Genomic DNA, 18401 nt, shown 5'->3' on the forward strand with positions numbered 1-18401 from the left:
TGTTTCACTGTCTGGCTTTGTCATTTTTCTGGGCACTTTTGGTTGAATAGTATTAAGATGCATTTGTTCCAATGGCTTCCCAGCCCCTCTAGCAGGGTGTATTTGTTGTTACTGTCATTCTAGCATCTTTAATCAGTATTTGAATATCTTAAATATTTAATAAGGAAGATGACAACTGATTCATGAAGTGAATATCTTGAGAACTGTGGCCAATACTAGCTGTTTCGGATAAGGGTTTAAAATCTGCAAAGAAACAGCTGTAGAAACACAGAAGTTCTGCCAAAGCCAGTCACTTGCAGCTTAGTGCTTGAAGCAGGAATGCATTAACTTTTTAAAATGTTACTTTTTTCTAATGTAGCTGTGGATAATCTTATAATTGTGTAATCTTTTTAGTATCCTTATGACATTCTTAGTAAGATCTTTGGGGTATACATGTGTGTTGCACAGAGACAGTAGTTTCTTCTTACAAGTTCGGCCTTTGCATTCTGCAGCTTGTAGTTTCTGATAGGGTAAGGTAGAACCAAGCTGACCTTTTTCAATATTTCTGATCATTTACACCTCAATTACTATATACTGTTGCTCTTTTGCTGCCTGCTTAATCTTCTGTCTATATGGGAGCCATGCTGTGCTTCTGGTTGTTCCAAGTGCCATTGCCAAAGCTGTTCCTCTGTCTCCTCAGTCTTTCAATGGAGGGGCTGGTACGAAGTCAAGTATATGAGAAGATCTGCATTATTGGTTTTATAATATATCCATGACTTTTCAATATGCCTTTGTATCCTTTCTTTATTTAACGGGGGTTTTTTGACCTGCCACTAAGCAGATTTTGGCAAGCTACTTCAAGGATGCTGAAGCTACTCCCCTGAAGGGGATTCAGAAATTATAAAAAATTAAATTTTGTAGTATATGTTCTCTGGAACTTCTTTATTTTGACATGAATAGAATAATGAAGCAGCACTGAATTCCATTACTGCTCACTTAACTTTCTGAAAAAATGACCGCTCTTTAGCATGTTTGTTTTTCTGTCACCTAGACCATTCATAGTCTATGAAAGTCTTTACTTCTTTGACTGCTTGGGGAAGGACTTTATCAGATGACAGCTGAAGATCTAAGTATATTTATTTGCTTCTTTTGCTTTTATTGGCTATCCCAATTTCTTTTTTTTTTTTTTTTGTCAGTGGATATAAGGAATACCTTTTTTCATTAATAAAATGGATTATTTGCATGAAAGATTCTCACAAGTCCAAATGTCAAAATAGGTAGCAACTCTAATTCCTGTAATAATAATTACTGATATTAAAGTACACAACTGTCTTACAGCAATTTCTTTACCATGACTGGCATTTTCTGCCATCTCTGTTTGTCTCTTCTGTCAACAGGAAATCTCTCTTTCTTTTCTCTGCTCGACTTCCTGACTGTTGTTTGGGTTAATAACTTGCCACTGAATCTAAAATACTAGGACTTTTTTTTTTCTTTAAAAGCTATGGGCTGGGTCTCTCTACACACAGATATTTGGGCAGAAAATTAATGAAACTTGGGAACTTCCTGTAGTGACTCTTTAATCTAGATAAGAGTATGCAAAGACATTCTTTAGGGGACACCTTTAGCAGAAATATGCATGCGTCCTCACTGCCCATTTGTCTATTCAGGTCACAATTCTGAGGTTACCGTACTATTTTTATTTTAGCAAGCCCAAAGGATTGGTAGCTGTCACACGATGTTGTCATTTTTTTTCTGCCTGATTGATTATAGTGCCAAAGAAGAAGGTGAAACAGAACTGGTGTGTGACAACTTTGATACCGTCTTAATCATATTGGGGAAAAAAAAAAAAGAATCCTTTTTCACTTTTTTTTTCTTCAACTCTTTTAGATACTGCATGTGTGAAGTAGAAGACAGACCTGTTATGAAGGGCATTTAAAGTCTGTTTGGATTTTTCTCTGCTTGTCTGAGCTACAGAATATAGGTTTCATACTGAATTTGATGTTGGAAGTTAATGGGAGCTAAAATAATCTGTCAATGGCTATAGGATCAGATTCTTAAGAGTAAATAGGGACTGCAATTCCTTCTCCAACTGAGCACAGAGGAGCTTTATCAAAAGACTGGAAGAATAAGTCTGAAACAAGAAGAAACATCTGTAATGGATGTGGAAAGGGAATTGGGCTTTTTGAGGTTTCCTGTGATTCAGAGGTTGGAAGAGAGGGGACGGGGCGCATTTTTTGTTTTGGTTTTTGCCAAAAGCAGCAGAAGTCAAGGGAGGAATGAGTATGTCTTCTCTATCCATTCAGCCATGGAACAATTCAGGCTCTTCTTTGGGAGAGACACCAGCAAGAGGCACAGTGAAATAAGGCACTGTAGATCAAAATTGGTTAAAATAAGTATCTCATGTGAAATACTTTTAAAATGGCTGTAATATAGAAAAAACCCTCAATTTCAGCATTTTCTGTGTAAGAACTTATCTGTCCCTTTTAATCTTTATTTGATTTTGCATAAACTCTGGGAGTTTGAAAACTCCCAGAAACTGGAGTTAGAAACTTCCCCCTCATCCCTATAAAGGCATGCTCAGTCTCGCTGTTTTTATTTATTCAGGAAGAAAAAGCAGGCATGTAGTAACATCTAGGGCTATTTTCTTATGGTTTCTGGCTGAAGGGTTGTCTGCTGGGTTGTTTTGAACAAGAAGACATGAACTTCCTGGTGCCTGCAGGGGGTTGATGATGGAAGTGATTAGATTTTGTAGGTGTTATGCAACTGGGGTCAAGTAGAACATGATTTTCTACAGTTTTTTCTCAGAATCTCTCCCAGTAAAACTGTTAAATTGTGTAAATACATGCAGCTATATCCTCAACTATTTTGCATTTAACATTTTTCAGTATCTGATTATTATATTAAGGCATTTATGCCACTAGCTTATACCACTGCCCTTCCCTTTCTGCTGCAAACCCCACTCTTCGCCTGCTTAACTGTGTTGTCCTGACTTTGGAAGGAGAGAGTTTTGGTTTGTTTTGGCTTTTCTTGTTATTGCAGTCACTGGAACTATGTAGCATAACATTTATCAGTGTACTTAAATTAAAATGAAGTCATCAGACATTGTCCTCTGATTAGAAGGGGATGTGGTTTGGGGTTTTTTTTTTTGTTTGCTTGTGTTTGTTCTTTTTAAAATTCAACTGCAATATTTCATTCTGTCTTCTGCAGCAATATATAGTATATAAACATAAAGTATTTCAAATATGTTTTGTTTCCTCTCACTTTTTCTGCTGTTAGAGTCCTCATGCTCTGCAGGGTAGTTTTTGTCATTTGCAATAGCACTCCTAAGTGGTACTAAATAACCTTCACTACTAACTCATCATTTCAGTTTGTAGACATCTCCTTCCTATCCTAATTAATCTTGACTTTGCGGTGCCTTGCTATCTTTCATCTGCGCTATGTGTTGCTGTACTGCTGTTTTGTATCAAATCCATCACCAATCTTCCTTCCTCGGTCATCTCTGCACCATTTGTCCGTGGTTACTGCTTGCAGAGGGACAGAGGTCCAGTCCGGGTGCAAGTATGTATTTTGAATAATTCAAATTATCTCTGTCCATCTGTTTGTGGAGTGGGCAAGCAACCGCTCTGCCGCTGGAGTTAGCCTTGTTGTTCTGTGCTGAAGGAACTCTTAACCCTGGAAGAGTTTGCTTCATCTCTTTACCACTATAGCTCTAAACTCTTCTTGAACAGAGGTTCCTGGCTATACAGAATTACCTGGGGTTAATTAACCCAAGCTTGGCTTATTTAAAATCACCACACTCATGTTACCTATACCCTGTAGCTGGGTTGAGGCCTGATACTGAATAGCAAATTACTTAACTACTTGATTGGCATTCACTGTTCATAGGAGCGTCCTGACGGTAAAATCCTTGGCTGGATTGAAAACATTTCCATTTCTTTTTGTCTTCTAAATGCAGAGCAATGTTTCTTGATTTATTCTTTTAGTCGAAGCTAGAAGTTGCTATTGTCATGCTGAAAGAGAGATGAGATTTGGAGAAGAAAAAAAAGATTTGCTGTGTGCTCAAGGGAGCACTTCCTTCTATTTCTCACCACTGTGTATGGAAGAAAAAGTATATTTCATTGTTCAACAACCTTCAATTTTGTTGAAGATTTTTTTTTTTTTAAACTGGAGGTTGTCTCAAACAATTGAATGTTGCACTTAAGGCTGTGAGCTGCAAAAGAGAAAACCTGTGCACAAATTAACTGCCATTATGTGTATTACCTCAGTGCATCGAGTGTCATAGATGTTCTACGTACTTCTTCAGTCTCGGTTTCAAAAATATCTTAAAAGTAATGGTACTGTTTTGTTAATTCTGTATCTGCTTTTGACAGTTACTTAAATAATCTGTTCTTTAAGCTGTTTGGAAGTAATTTGATGATTTGCAATCAGAAAGAAAAATGATAGTGGTAACGGTTTCAGCTAAGATCCTGTAACTGCCTCAGGTGTAAGTACTTTTTCACATGCTTCTGTTCTTTCAGAACAATCACTTCAGGAGCTCAAATACTGTATTAGTACTCTCTTCCTCAAAGGATTTCTTACAAGAAAAAAAAAGGAAAATAGGAAAAAAATGCCTAAATGAGATCCATTTCAATATTTCTGAGTTGTTATAGTGAAGAAGTCTTATGGTCTTTTCTTATTTTGTGTCCATGTATGTATACATAATCTCAAGCACATACATGGCTAGAATTAAGTGCAATATAAAACTTATGTGTTTGATTCTTCAAGTGAATTTAAGAGCCCAGGAAGGCTTCCCTACAACACAGTTTTTAAAGTATTTGGGTTTTTTTCTTGTAATTTTCTGGAGATTACATAGTACATAGTTTTCCCGAGGAGCAGCATCAGCAAGAGTGATGGCTAGATACCACTTTTTAGATTTGACAAAGTTCTCTTGAATCGTATGTCTTCAGCTTGATTGTGAAAGAGTTTTGCAAAACTGTTCATGATTGAACAGTTGTTTCTAGGCATGATCAGTCATTCTGGTAAAGCTTCTTAGGGGACCTTAGCTGAGTGTCCTCTATGTGTGTGTATATGTATGTATGTGTCCATATGTATCCATATATACATACACAGCCCCAGTAATACCATTGTGTAGTCTTTCTGCGTAGCAGGACTGAGAGCCTTGGCAGACTGTTTGGGTTGCACATAACATTGTGTTTCTATGGTGCATGCTCACAATGGAACTTTTTTTTTTTAACAATATCATCAACTAGAGTCTCATAAGAATTATGCTTAAATTTAAATTTTCTTTCAACAAGTTGTTTGGTTGGTTTTTTTCCCGCCTAACCATTGTATAGACCTAAGCAAACTTCCAATAGTTTGCAGAGCAAACAAGAAAGAGCACATAAAAAAGGAAAGGAGTGCGGGGGATGACTGCATACAAGCACACACTTAAATTCTTTAGATACAATTTATCTAAATTTGGGTGTTGTTGTCTTTAACATAGCCCGAGTCAGACCCCCGGGTCAATGGCGCCTCCCCCTGTGCTTCGCCCCAGCACTCTGCCCTCGGCTACGCGCTAGAGCAAGAGGCAAGCTCACAGTTCCATCAGACAGGTAAGTGTTTTTATCAGAAAATATGCTGCCTGGGTCTGTGGGGGACTACTGAATAGGTTTTTTAGCATCTTTCCGTAAATAAAAAGGAACTGATCTTTGTGATGCTACTGGGACCAAGACTTAGTGCAGCTGGAGCTGTTGCTTCCCCACACTTGCAAACAGCTGCAGTGTCACAGGAATCCATGTGACTCTGAATTATGGATTTCTGTCAATAGACTCCTTGGTCCCATCCATCTTGAGCAAGTGAATTTACTGGGCAAATCCATCCTCACTGAAGGAAGAACGAGATACCATTGGACTGAAACAACCAGCAACTTCTTGTCCTACAATACATGTGTGCACCCAAGTAATCTGTCAGACAAAAGCAAACGTCCAAAACATGTAGTCAAAGCTGCCTGAAGACTGCTTAAAAAAATTCTTGTCTATCATCTCTTATCCTGGTATTTCAATGACTCTACCCCTCAAAAACTTCACATCTTTAGGAATTGTTGTGTATTTAAGTGTACAGGCTATAGATAAGAGGAGATTTCTCTCTTGAAAGCTTATTTTAAATTCTCTAATAGCAGAACTCACTAATTTCACTATGAATTATCAGAAATAACTATAGACCATTGAATGTTTGAAATTAGGGGGAAAATAAAAGATTTTTCTCAAATTATCTTAAGTGCTATTTTCTCCCTATTTTTAAGCCTTTCTGTTATAGATTTAAAAAAAAATATTTCATTTCTGTGGAAAACAGGAGAAATATTGCCTTGCATACTGAAAAAGTTTTCATTCAGCATTGACATATGGGTTTACTTTAATTTATCTAGAAAAATATGGAACGTCTTCAAGTCTGATTTAATGCAATGATAGATTTATGAGAAATGCTGTCTAATAACACTGCCAGGAACAGAGCCAGTTGTATTCCCTAAACATTTCCTTGGCTTAATTTTAAGCAGCATTTAAAAAAAAAATGGCAAGGAGAGTTTTAACACTAGTGAAATTGCTGGTGCATATTGAATAAAGGCCATCTAAAAGATAAATGTTTTGTTTTGTTTGTTTGTTTTTTTTAAAAAAAAAGAATGGTGTATTCACTCTGGAATTACATGACAAATCATCTGAAAATGGAACAGAATATTAATTGAGCAGCTACCGAGTATAATTCCCTCATCTTGTAAACCTTTTATTTATTTTAACTCTTAATTCTTATATACTGCTCCTTGTTGGCAGTTTCTTCTAGTTTAAATCTTGGGTACAAGGATTAAGCTTTAATAAAAGAGAAATGAGTTCTGCTGCAAATCAGTAATGTAACTTTAAACTTCCTCTCCCAAGGCTGGCAATTATCAATGACTCTTCCAACACATTAAGTTATAAAGGCTTCAGGTAGTGTTTTCCCTTGAAATATAATGGAGTATTTAACTGGAAGGTTAGATGAGAATGCCTTTCAGAATGCTGTTGTCCTTTTTTTTTTTTTTTTTTTTTTTCTTTTTTTCCTCCTCTCCTTACTAAATTCATTGCTCTTTTTTTGTTGTCATATCTGCAGATGACTTATTAGTTCCACCTCATGATACCAACACAGATCTAACAGATGTTATGGAGCAAATCAACAGCACGTTTCCAGCTTGCTGCTGTAAGTGTAACAAAATATGTCTCTGAGGATAATATTGCATTTGAGGTGGTCTTTCGAAGAAAAAAGTCACTCTTGTGATATTGACTGTGCCAGCTACATAATTCTATTCTTTAAAGTTTCTCAATAGACATTATTTGTGAAGGAGAATGAATATTCTCACATTTTAAATGGAAGTCATTCACTGTAAGAAAAGCCTATTGCTCCATATGGAATTTTCATTTGTGTTCACAAAGGGAAAAGAGTCCTAGAATCCCATTTGTTGCTGATGTAAACCCTATGTATAACTGAAGTGAATGTAGATACAGAAATTCTGAATGCTGTTTCTCTAACGAAACTTGAAAAAAAGGCCTTAGGCTACAGGAGGGACCATAGCCTGATCCTGACTACCTGAACTAATTATTAAACTAGTTATTAAACTAATTGACCAGAGGAAATAATTGTTAACAACACACGTAACAGCTTCCTCTGCTTAAATGCATTAAATTTGATATTTTATTCAGTGTCTATTAAAGAGAGATCAAAAGGAAAACCACTTAGCTTCATATATGTGGCTTCTATCAGCTGACATACATTTCCACTACTCCTGTTCCTTTCAGCATCACTGCACTTACAAGAGTGAGAAGCTATCTCTCTGGTTCCAGCAGTTTTTCATATGGATTTTTGGTTTTGGCAGGGAGGTGAATTGGCAACTTTGTTATTCAATGTATTTTTTTTAAAAAATACATATATACACACATACATATATATATTTCTTCACCTTTAGCTCTTTTGCCTTAGAAAAACAGTAGTGAAAACTTTGATATATTCTTAAACTTTGAACAGTTCTTTCAAATTAAATGTAATAATGGTGGTCAGTTATAAATTGCACAAGTGAGGGGGAGGTATTTCTGCCCAGTCCTTTTGGAAGCATGGAGATTGAACCCTATTCTATTTTGTAAACTTGTAAAAGACCCCTTTTATCTCTTGTACATACATTGCTTGGCTGTGAAGAGCTGCATCACAGAAGATGCACTTTGCACATTTTGAGAAAGTGAATTAGGATCTAGCAAAAAAAAGTTTTGTTTCACCTGTCCTTTGAGATTTTCAGCGAGTTCAATAGTTCAGAGCCAATTACTTTGCAAATCAAAGATTTTATTCTAAGGAACATCTCCTGTTGAAGTCAACAGCTAGTGGACCTACTTAGCACAACTCAAGGGTGGTGGTGGGGTGTATACAAATCAGTAGAAATCACAAGTCAAATATCAAATCTTGGTTTTGCAAATTCCTGTATTGCATGCTTAAGGAGTATAACAGCTACTGAACATTTGGCCCAAATAAATTTGCAGCAAATATGCAGACATACTCCCTTGTATTCCTGTGTTAGGGCAAGCTTGATAATGATGGCTGTTCTCCACAACCAGGAAACATGAGAAAAAAAAAACATCCATGAAACAATACCCTGAGTGAGGCAAGAGGGGGACTGCAAGTGAAAACCATAGCCTCACATTTTTTTCATATTGTGAAGCATATCTGAGCATTTAAGATTAAAACAAGTCACAGTTCCAAATTTCATGTGCTCTTTCCCTTTGTCATTGACATGCTGCTGCAGAAATCAAACCAAACAAGCGTGCCCCAGTCAGTAGGTACTACTTATGTTTGCTCTTCTTCAGTCATTTTGTAATATCTCTTACTTGAGAGATTTACTAGGAGTATTTTTTTTTTTAACCATGTAAGATTCATATACTGTTTTAGAAGCCTGGAATTAGGATTATTAGTCTGCCCTTCCCAACAGAATGTATTAAATTCTGAGTTTTGCTAGGGGAAGCCCATGGTAGACCAACTAGTTCATCATCTTTCTCTGTGGCTGGTTGAGATGGATCTGTCTTTCTGGGCAGACAATTATCTAACCTATTCTGTAAGACTTCCAATGACAGACTCCACGGACTCCCTAGGCAATCTGTTTTAAGAGTATTGCTATATTCCTAACCTTAAAAAAATAATATCCTTACCCTTCTTTTAATTAAACTCAAGCTAAGTTTTACTAGAACAGCCTTCATGTTGAACATACCATGTCCATTTATTTAAAAAATAAAACAAAACTAGCTGTTTTTTTCACAACCTTATCACTACTGCTTTCTCCTACCTTGACCGCAGCTTTCATTAAGGACAGTTACTAGCATCTGACCCTTACAGAGATTGTTTTTGTCCCATCCTGACTGTATAATAGAGCCAGTCATCTTATTTGCTATATTTGTTTTTATGGGTTTCAAGTAATAATTCATCTTGAATCAGTATTTCTACCTATTCCAGGTATCCCTTATGAAGCAGTTATTCATATAGTATTACCAGCACAGCTCTTAATGGTGAGGTTGGGTTTTTTTGCTCCCTAGATCCTTTGATTATGGATATAATGCCTCTTTTCTGTCCTTCTTTATAAGGTTGGTTCTCAGAACTAGGCAAGTGTGCAGCATTGTGCAGCAGTCTTGCATTTGTGTCTGAATGAGTTCCAGAACAGTGCATTTTGAACAGATGGTTTTATAATACAGCACTCATAGGTCTATGGGGTTGCAAGTGGTGAAAAATAAACAATTAGTTTCATCTATATATTCATAATGCTATAAATTTGTTACAAGAAAAGTGAATTTGTGAAGAAAGTTGTGTATAGACCATTACAATACATTTCTAGTTAAATTTTTGTTGTTTTTTTTTACTATAGGAGTCTTTCTGTTCTTTTGTAGTACATATTTTCCTGACACTGGCTTTGTTTTTAAACTGCCAAGATGCAGAATTGTGTAGATTCTAACTTTTGTTTTTTTCTATTTGCAGCAAGTTTCACTGGCAGACCACAGGTATGAGACATGTTTATACACTTGCATAGTCATTGGGAGCAAAGTAAAGCAAGTGGAAAAGTTCAATTAAAGCAAAGTGGCTGGGTTTTTTTTCCTAAATTTTTCCCTAGAGGTCTATTTGGAAGCCAGACCAATGTAACAGGAAGAATAAATTCTGGAATATCCCATTTAACAGAAAATTCCTGCTAGGTCAGGCATTACCAAAGGTACTGGCTGTGCAGTTTTGGGATGCTGACCAGAGGGAATCAGGTCAAATCTATCAGGGACAATTAGTTTCAAGCCAGCATCAGCTCTGCAAGATCAAAGCTGGTTCTTGTGAAGATGTCCTTACGCCCTGGTGCCTGTAGCTCCAGTTCCAGGAGCTATGGGCATCAGGGCAGAAGGATCAAGAGCCACACAGCTTCTTAGGGATTAGATTAAGCTGCCTTCTCCCAACAGGCAACCAGTGTACAAACACAAAGTAGAAATTTGGCTATTTTCAGAGTTCACAAAAATGTGGAAAACAATCTGGTATGTAGATACTTGTTGAAAATCTAACTGGTATGAATGATCAGTTAAATTTCTCATATAAGAAGTAGGAGAAACAGTTGTTATAGGTTTAGGTTGATATTAGAGCACATATATGACAACTAAGAAAATACATGATCTTGTGTCATTGAAGAGGTTTCCAAAGTTTAATTGTTAAATAAGTCTTAAATAACCACAAATTGCTGTGTGAGGCTTCAGAAGAATTAAGTGGTAGGGAAAGAGTCTATTTACTCCCTCAAGTTGCTTTACCTTATCCTTGTTTGCAAGGTCAGACCTCCTAAAATGAATATCTAAAAATAAAGTTCAGAAATACTGCTCTGCAAATGCTTTCTTGGATTGTAATCTCTGAGATAGTAGGATTGCCCTCCAAAACATGAATTTCTGAAGAGAATCATTCCCTGTGCTCAGTTAACTCAGACTTTGTGTTTTAGTCTCTTGATAAATTAGTGAATTGAACAGACATTTTCTCAGAAATCCTTCCTCTTAGCAGGCATAGAGATAGCTTTCAGTGAATACTACTAATCTTCCTGAAAAAGCTTCTTTTTTTTTTTTTTTTTTTTTTTTTTTGATACAAGATGATTTGCAAATAGTCTCACACTGCAAATCTACCATTCCGGAACCTTAAGAGAAGGCACGGGGTTTTTTTTTTTTATTTGTTTTGCCGAGAACAGAATCCTGAAACAGGAGCCTGGAAATAAGCATCGTATTTTAAGAGGCTGAGTCCAAATCCAAACTCTATATACTCTCCATTTTTACCACTTAGGCTTCAGTTAGGACTTCAGTTTACTTTTTTTTTTTTTTCTCTATGGGTGCAGAACACGGAGAGTCTATAAATTATATTTACTGCTCTGTAGATATAACATCCCTTGGGCTTTACTCAACAAGAATTTTAAACACTGCAATATAGTAAAATTAAGTTTCTCTGAACTACATTTTTCAGTGATTTCCTGAGTCTTGGGCCAATAGATCTAAACTTTTAAAATACAGAGTTTTTGTAAAATGACATCAGAGTCCTTAACTGAACCTAGCTTAGAGTCTTTAGGGCTTTCTGTGGATGTTAATGTGGTACTGACATGGTTATTTCTCATCATGACAGGCAATGTGAAGTGTTCATTTGAATGTCGACCAGTGCTTCCTGACGTGCAGTACAGTCCTTTTCTACAAACCACCGGTCACGAGTTTCCACTTCATCAGAAGGCTGCATGGGACCCTGGAACATGCTGTTCGCTCTGCGTGTTCTACTTGAAATAGTAAAACACTGAATACCCAAAGACGAGGATGTTGTTTTTATAGTATTGGGTTTTGGTTTTTTTTTTTTCTTCTTCTTCTTCTTCCCTTTCTATGCAACTGTAAATTAATGAGCAGTGGAGTATTTGTCACTGATTTGTATAAATATACAGCCGCGGGAAAAGGGGCAGGGGCTTTATATATGTTCTTTTTGATAATCGTAAAGAGAACTGCATAAGGAGTTTGGAGCAAAATGTTACATTTATACATTCCTTTCAGCTCTTTGCTTTTACATTGTAAAATACCCTTAGTTATATTCTCACACATTTAATATTCTGTACTGATTATTTATGTGCTAACCATCTGATCACACAGATTTCAGATTACCCTAGAATTGTTTTCAGGACTGGCATATGAAATTCCCATAATCTGCATTGTTGTTACTGGGTTAACAAAAATTGCCATTGAGTGCAAGCTACAGTATTTTAACTCTATTAAACAAGGTAAACTCTTATTTTGAGTTGTAATCATAATCCTCATGCACCAAGATGGTATTTTTAACTTTCTTTTAGTTATTTCCAGCCAACACACTCCATTTGGAGGATTATTTTTTTAAGCCTTACTTTATTTTGAATCAGGAGATAGCTAAAAAGAGGACTTAGATGATAGTTTAAGTTGTTTTTAGTAAGGTCTAAGTTAGTGTAATCTTTCCCAACTTTGCTCAGAGACAAAGCTTTGCCATTCCTTGCTGTGCCAAAATTGCTTCAAGTTTTGGAATTTATAGTCTGTGAAGTAAAGCTCATTTCCGTGAGATCCCCTTCGGATGATCTAAGCACACCAGTCTTTTGTCTGCCTCTTGGAAATGAACAGACAATTAGAAAGCCTTTTCCAATACTATTAGCGATGGAGCATTTTCTTCAAAACTGCAATGCACTTAGATTTTATCCTTTGGCATTGTAATCTTGCAACTCATCTTTATCTTTGAAATCATTTATTTATGTACTTCAAGTAGGGATAATTCTGGGAAAGTTATGTCACTGATCAGCTGATCTGTAGTTTTAAAATTATAAGATATTTTAATGCCTTCACAGAGTTTACAATGCTGCATGGACACTTGCTTTACTTTCAGGACATACCTTTAGTTGGTAAAACTGCATGCAATATGTTTCATGTATAGTGGAGAGAAACTAAACTGTGTTGTTCTTAATTATTACTGAAGAAAAAACAAATCTCAAAATGGTATTGGAACAGTTGTAAATTATCTACTGCTACTGAAAAATGCTAGAGAACATTAAGACAGCAGGGCAAGGTTTTCTAGTGTTTTTGTGAAGTGGTGCCAGCTGGAGTGTCCTGCACCCACAGTCCTCACTTCTGGACTCCTGCTGCTCAAGGAGTGATTTGGGCACGGCATTGACCATACTCTGGTGTTGGCTCTGGTGCCAGTTCTTTCTGAACCCTTTGGCAAGTTATTTAACCACTCTGCCTCTGTTTTCCCATCTGTAAAATGGGGATGATAGTGCTTACCTCTCAAAGGTGTTGTAGGGCTTGCTTAGTTCATATCTGAAAAGCTCTATAGAAATGCTAAGTATTATTTCTGAGTGAGTGGAGGAAAATTGTCAAGGTAGGAAGAGAAGATGCTGGCTCATATAAATGCTTAATCTATTAAGAAAAAAAAAGTAGTATAGTTATTTTGAGAAGAAAAAACCCCACATTTTACAGAAGAGGAAAGCCATGACCACCTTTCTACCTCAGACCTATCTTCATGAGTAGTATTGGAAATAGCTTTATATTCTGTTCTCTGCAAAGTACTTTGCTTTTATCAAGCTACATCATTCTCTAGGCAAAGAATCCTTAGAAATACCCCCCTACATTAGTAAAAAGAGGTCTCAGTAGTGAATTTGGTGGCTTTTATTTTTGTTCTGAATATGAGGTTATGTATAAAGTTGTTTTTCTGCCTGTGTTTGTATGCATCCTTTGTCCTCTGCTGCCAAGTAAATGCTACTTCAAACACTACATTGTTACATTCTTCCTCTGAGATGATAATAAATAAAAGGAATATATTGCAGTAATACGAGTTTTCTGGTCTTCAAGGGTGACACTTGTTGCTAAATGCTGAAAACTTCATTCTGAAGAAGATTAATTATAACACAGGAGTGCTGTGATAGTCCATTTCTATGTGCTAACATTTTTGGAGTGTGGTTTGTGTTTATATAAGTGAGGTTAAGCAGTGTTTTCTCCCTGTAAATCTGCATATTTTCTCCAGTTTTCTGTCTTCAGTGCTTTAGTCTGCAATCCTTCTCAGTTTCATGACAGATTTTTAAATTTGATCACTCTGCTTTTATTTAAAAACTGCTATATATACATATTACAGAACAGCAATAATGCATGAAGCCCAGTCAAATATTAGAACTGTAAATTAATCTTTGAGTTTTGGTGGCATTCAGTCAACATGCTCAGCTGAAACACAACATGAGGTATTTGATCAGGAAATAACATACTTTCTAGCCCTACCGTGTGCTGATTTTAGATATTTGCATTAAGCTAATGCAAATTGTGTTAGTGATTGTGTTAGAACTACTGTGCTTAAAGGAGGAAAAAAGTCCACAAGCTTAACAATTCTGTTTCCTTATAGTAATAATTGGCACTGTTTTAATGTTTAGCATTTATTAAAATATTATTTTTCTTCAAACTCTAACACATGTAAAATGTGTCAAAGTAATGGCAGTTTCCTTCATTTTGTAAAAGGATGCTTAACAAATAAGTTGTAAGAAAAAATCAGGGGTTTTTGTGTGGCATTTCAGTGATTCAGCAGTTAATTAGGAATTTAATTATAGAAATAGCAATATATTGAGTCAGATTAAGTTCTGCATTTAGAATAATAAATGTGTCAAAGAGGAGGAGGCTAGTAGATTAAAGAATCTATTAAACCACAAAATATTTCTTTTTAAAAAGTGCATCTTTTAATTCTATGTTTCTAGAGCTGAAGGCAGCAGAAGAGAGGTGTGGATCAGTACAAGGACCTGGCACTGAGAACAATTTATCAATTGTTCTCTACCGCTGTCACCTGTGAGGGAGGTACGCTCAGCTTGAAATCACGCTCCAGCACTGTGCTGTGAAGGGTCCTGGCTCTTGTCAGCGGGAACAGAGTGGCACCTACTTCTCACCAGCTTGTGTGGGGCTTTTCTTGAGGGGATTGGGGAAGGCCAGTGGTGCAGGGCATGGCAACCTCCGCTCCTCAGTGAACAATGCACTGCTCTGCACAAGCCATTCCTTTGAGCACTAACCAGCCTCTTCTGCTGTTATATTGTCAGGCTAAATAAAGCTAACGTGACACTTCTCAGGAGAAGAATTAGAAGCTCTGAGTCCAAAATGCATGCCTATCAATCTCAGTGGGAGAGAGACCATCCCACACAGCCCAGAATGGATGGGGGGAGTTGATAGCATGTTTAACATTTTATTGCAAAACACCATTGAGCTGAAAGATGACGATCACATCAGTTCCTTTCCTCAGAGAAGATGTGAGATTGATACATCTGATTAAATCAGAGTGCACTAGTTCCTCTGCTATTGGGGCTTCATCTTCAGGGGAATTTCCACTATCAAACAACTCTTCTTGCGTGGTGGTGGTGCTGCTATTTATTTTTGGACAAAGACAAGGCTCTAGATGTGTCCAAATCTCAGTATATGAGATAGTTAAATTGTGAAGCACTAGGTCAGAGATACTGGACCCAGACACAAACTGTAAGTATGCCCATGACAATTCCCATCACCTGAGTGTCAGGTGTTTAGTCCTCTCTTCTGTTATTTCTGCAGTTGAGAAGGAATGAGAAGGAAAAGGAGAGCTGAATTCAGCCATATTACTGTAAGGGGCAAGCTTTGGATTTATCAAAAGACCAAAACATTCTTTTAAACATTTACAGTACAAATTGCCCTTTGGGAGGGAGTTTGCTCATTATATGTATTTTTTGTTCTCTACTTTAATACAGAGTTGCCCTAAGAAAAAAAACTTTCCTGAAGGTAAACATTTGCACCACTGCAATTCTGAGTAATGGATCCTGTTTACTGTCATGCAGAAATGAAGATGTCGTGCCATATGGCTGAGAATTCTGTTCCCACAGCAGCAGCAACAAAATCAGTCTTACAAATCCTGACGAGGTGTAAATTAGTAACAGTGGGGTATTAAAAAAAAAAAAAAAAAAAAAACCCGAAAAAAACCCCAAAAACAGAACAAAAAACTTCTAGTGGAAAAAATATATTTTATTAGGAACAGATCTGTTCCGTCTTAGAAGCAAAAAAGCTCTCAGTAATCATCAGCTATATGCTACGTTCCTCACAAAATGTTGTTCCTGTGGCCAGCAAAATTGAAATCTTCCTTGGCTCACCTGTCTTTGGGAGCCTGCCTTCTGTCTTTAGTGCCACTTAAATTTTCATGATGTGTCAGCAAAAATTACACTCTTTGCAACTTAAACCTATGCATTAAAAAGAGCAGCTGCCTGCAAGCAGGCAGCCGCCTTCAGCAGGGGAAGATTGTGTTTTCATCAACTGCTTTTCTAAGGCCCTCTCTCTGAGATACCAGTAGTGGAGCTGCCAGGAATGGGTGGATTGAGCTCGGTTTCCCAGGCATCCCAGTGCTGCAAACTTGCAGCCAACACAAAGGGATCTTTTAAACTGAAAACTACTCTATGTTAGTATGCTTATTAAAAATGATAAACCAAGAGAGCTGAGTAAAATTCCTAGGTGCCAGTCTGAAAGGTAAGTGCATTCACAGGAAGGAAAAAAAAAAAAAAAAGTTACAGAACATAGACACTATCCTATCACTGTCATCTCTAAAATATAGTATTTACATGCTCTTGTTAGTGACTTATACAGTCAGATAAGCACTTCAAAAATGTCTCTTTTTCTGACCTCTGATAACTAGTATTTACTTTGGAGATACTGTAGTTCTGAAATACTTACTTCCTGACTACGGAAAGAGAGCCTGCGGTTACTAGCTCAGAGGAGGACATCTGCAGCTTAAAAATCTGATTTCTGGGGATAGATTCCACCTTGATATTAAACAAAACAATGCATAATATAAAGATTTTTTAGTTTGGTGCTTTTACAGCTAGAAAAATTTATCTGGTTATTAAAACAAAAAAAAAAAAAAGGAAAAAACACATAGCAGCTTTGCAGCAATACGTCATCTGCACATGATGAAATTCCTTTTGCCCCCACAGTAAGTGATACCTCTTTTGACTGTGATTTAAGTCTTTCTTTGGAAAATGAGAAGAAAGATAGAGGAAGGGACAGCATCCCTTACCAACAATTTGAGTTTCATAGGCTAGATTTAATGGAGTTAGGAAAAAAAGCCACATGAATGAAAAACTGTGATTAGTAACCTGAATTTTGTGTGGAAATAGGCAACCATTTGATCAAATACAGTCATCTTTCTGAATCCCAGCCCAGGTGAAAGGGAAGTCCATTGGATAGCTCACATGACTACAAGCCAAAATAGTCAGGGTGTAACCCTGGCCTTGTAAAAACAGGTAGCAAATCCATTAATTTTTCTTCACTAGAGTGACATTTTGCATGTTGAAGGATTATTTTTATCATGAGTAATTCAGGACCATTATGCTTCTCTGTATGTATTTGCCATGTGTGACTGCTGCCTAACCCACAAATGAAGTTTGATGCATTAATAAATAAGAGAACAGCCAGAAGATACAATAGCAACTGCCACTGATAATCCACATGCCTCATTTGAATGCAAACAAGAGGAGAGAAAGTTAAGGGTTACCCAGATCCTCCTTCCTGAAGATTGGAATGACATTTACTTTCTTCCAGTCCTCAGGATCATTTCTGATTTCCATGACCTTCCGAAAATAGTTGAGACTGGCCTTGCAGTGACATCAGCCAGCTCCCACAGCACTTCCCCTCTGGTCTCAGGGACCTGGCCTTCCTGAAGGCTGGTCTTAACAGTATAGACTGGTCCTTGGTCATCAGGTCCTCTTCAGCAGTGGGCCCATGTTTTCCCCAGTCTGCCTTTTGCTACTGATGTACTTGTTGAAATCCTTTCTTGACGTCTTTCATATCCCTCACGAGGCTTGGGCTTTCCTGCACAGTAAGACAGTATCTCTACCTTCTTCCTGGTCCACGAACAGGCCAAAGTCTTCTCTCCTGAAGCCCAGGGATGCAATCCTGCTTTTTGCTTTGCTGCTGTGCTCTTGGGATCCTGAGCTCCACCATCTCATGGTGACCGCAGCCACAGCAGCTCCCAACCTTCACATCCCTTACTCTTTCTTCCTTCTTTATGAGTAGGAGGTCCAGCAGGGTCTCTGCTTCTCTGTCACCCATGGTAGGAAATAGTCACCAGTGCACCCCAAGAAATTCTCCCTCCACGGCATAACTTTGAGCCAAGATGTTACCTTGCATGATGCCAAGAGAAGTGTGACAGATGAGTAGGGACCTTTTAACACAGATGCTGTGGCTGATTTTGTGTAATACCTCTTAAAGTGTTTTGGTGAGCAGTTGTGAGGAGTCTTATGAATGGCTGTGATGCACAAACAGCCACACAGGAAGAAAAGCTGTCCAGATGTATTTCTGTGTCTCTGGTCCCAGCAGTCCCTCTGGAATGGGAAGCGTAGCTCTGACCTAGTT

The 18401-nt window shown here is 37.3% G+C and overlaps 1 protein-coding gene across 1 annotated transcript in view; it reads left to right on the forward strand.

Moving 5' to 3' along the window:
- UTRN (utrophin) overlaps positions 1-13840 on the forward strand; it is a 356589-nt gene extending 342749 nt beyond the window's left edge. The window contains exons 72-75 of the mRNA XM_086743718.1: positions 5462-5570; positions 7096-7182; positions 9988-10010; positions 11635-13840. Of these exons, the coding sequence (XP_086599844.1) occupies positions 5462-5570; positions 7096-7182; positions 9988-10010; positions 11635-11643 (228 nt within the window). The 3' untranslated portion in view covers positions 11644-13840. The remainder of the gene's footprint in view (positions 1-5461; positions 5571-7095; positions 7183-9987; positions 10011-11634) is intronic.
- The last annotated feature ends 4561 nt before the right edge of the window (positions 13841-18401 follow it).

The sequence above is a fragment of the Chlamydotis macqueenii genome, chromosome 3 (genome assembly GCF_036417535.1).
Source record: "Chlamydotis macqueenii isolate bChlMac1 chromosome 3, bChlMac1.mat, whole genome shotgun sequence".
NCBI classification, from domain to species: Eukaryota; Metazoa; Chordata; class Aves; order Otidiformes; family Otididae; genus Chlamydotis; species Chlamydotis macqueenii.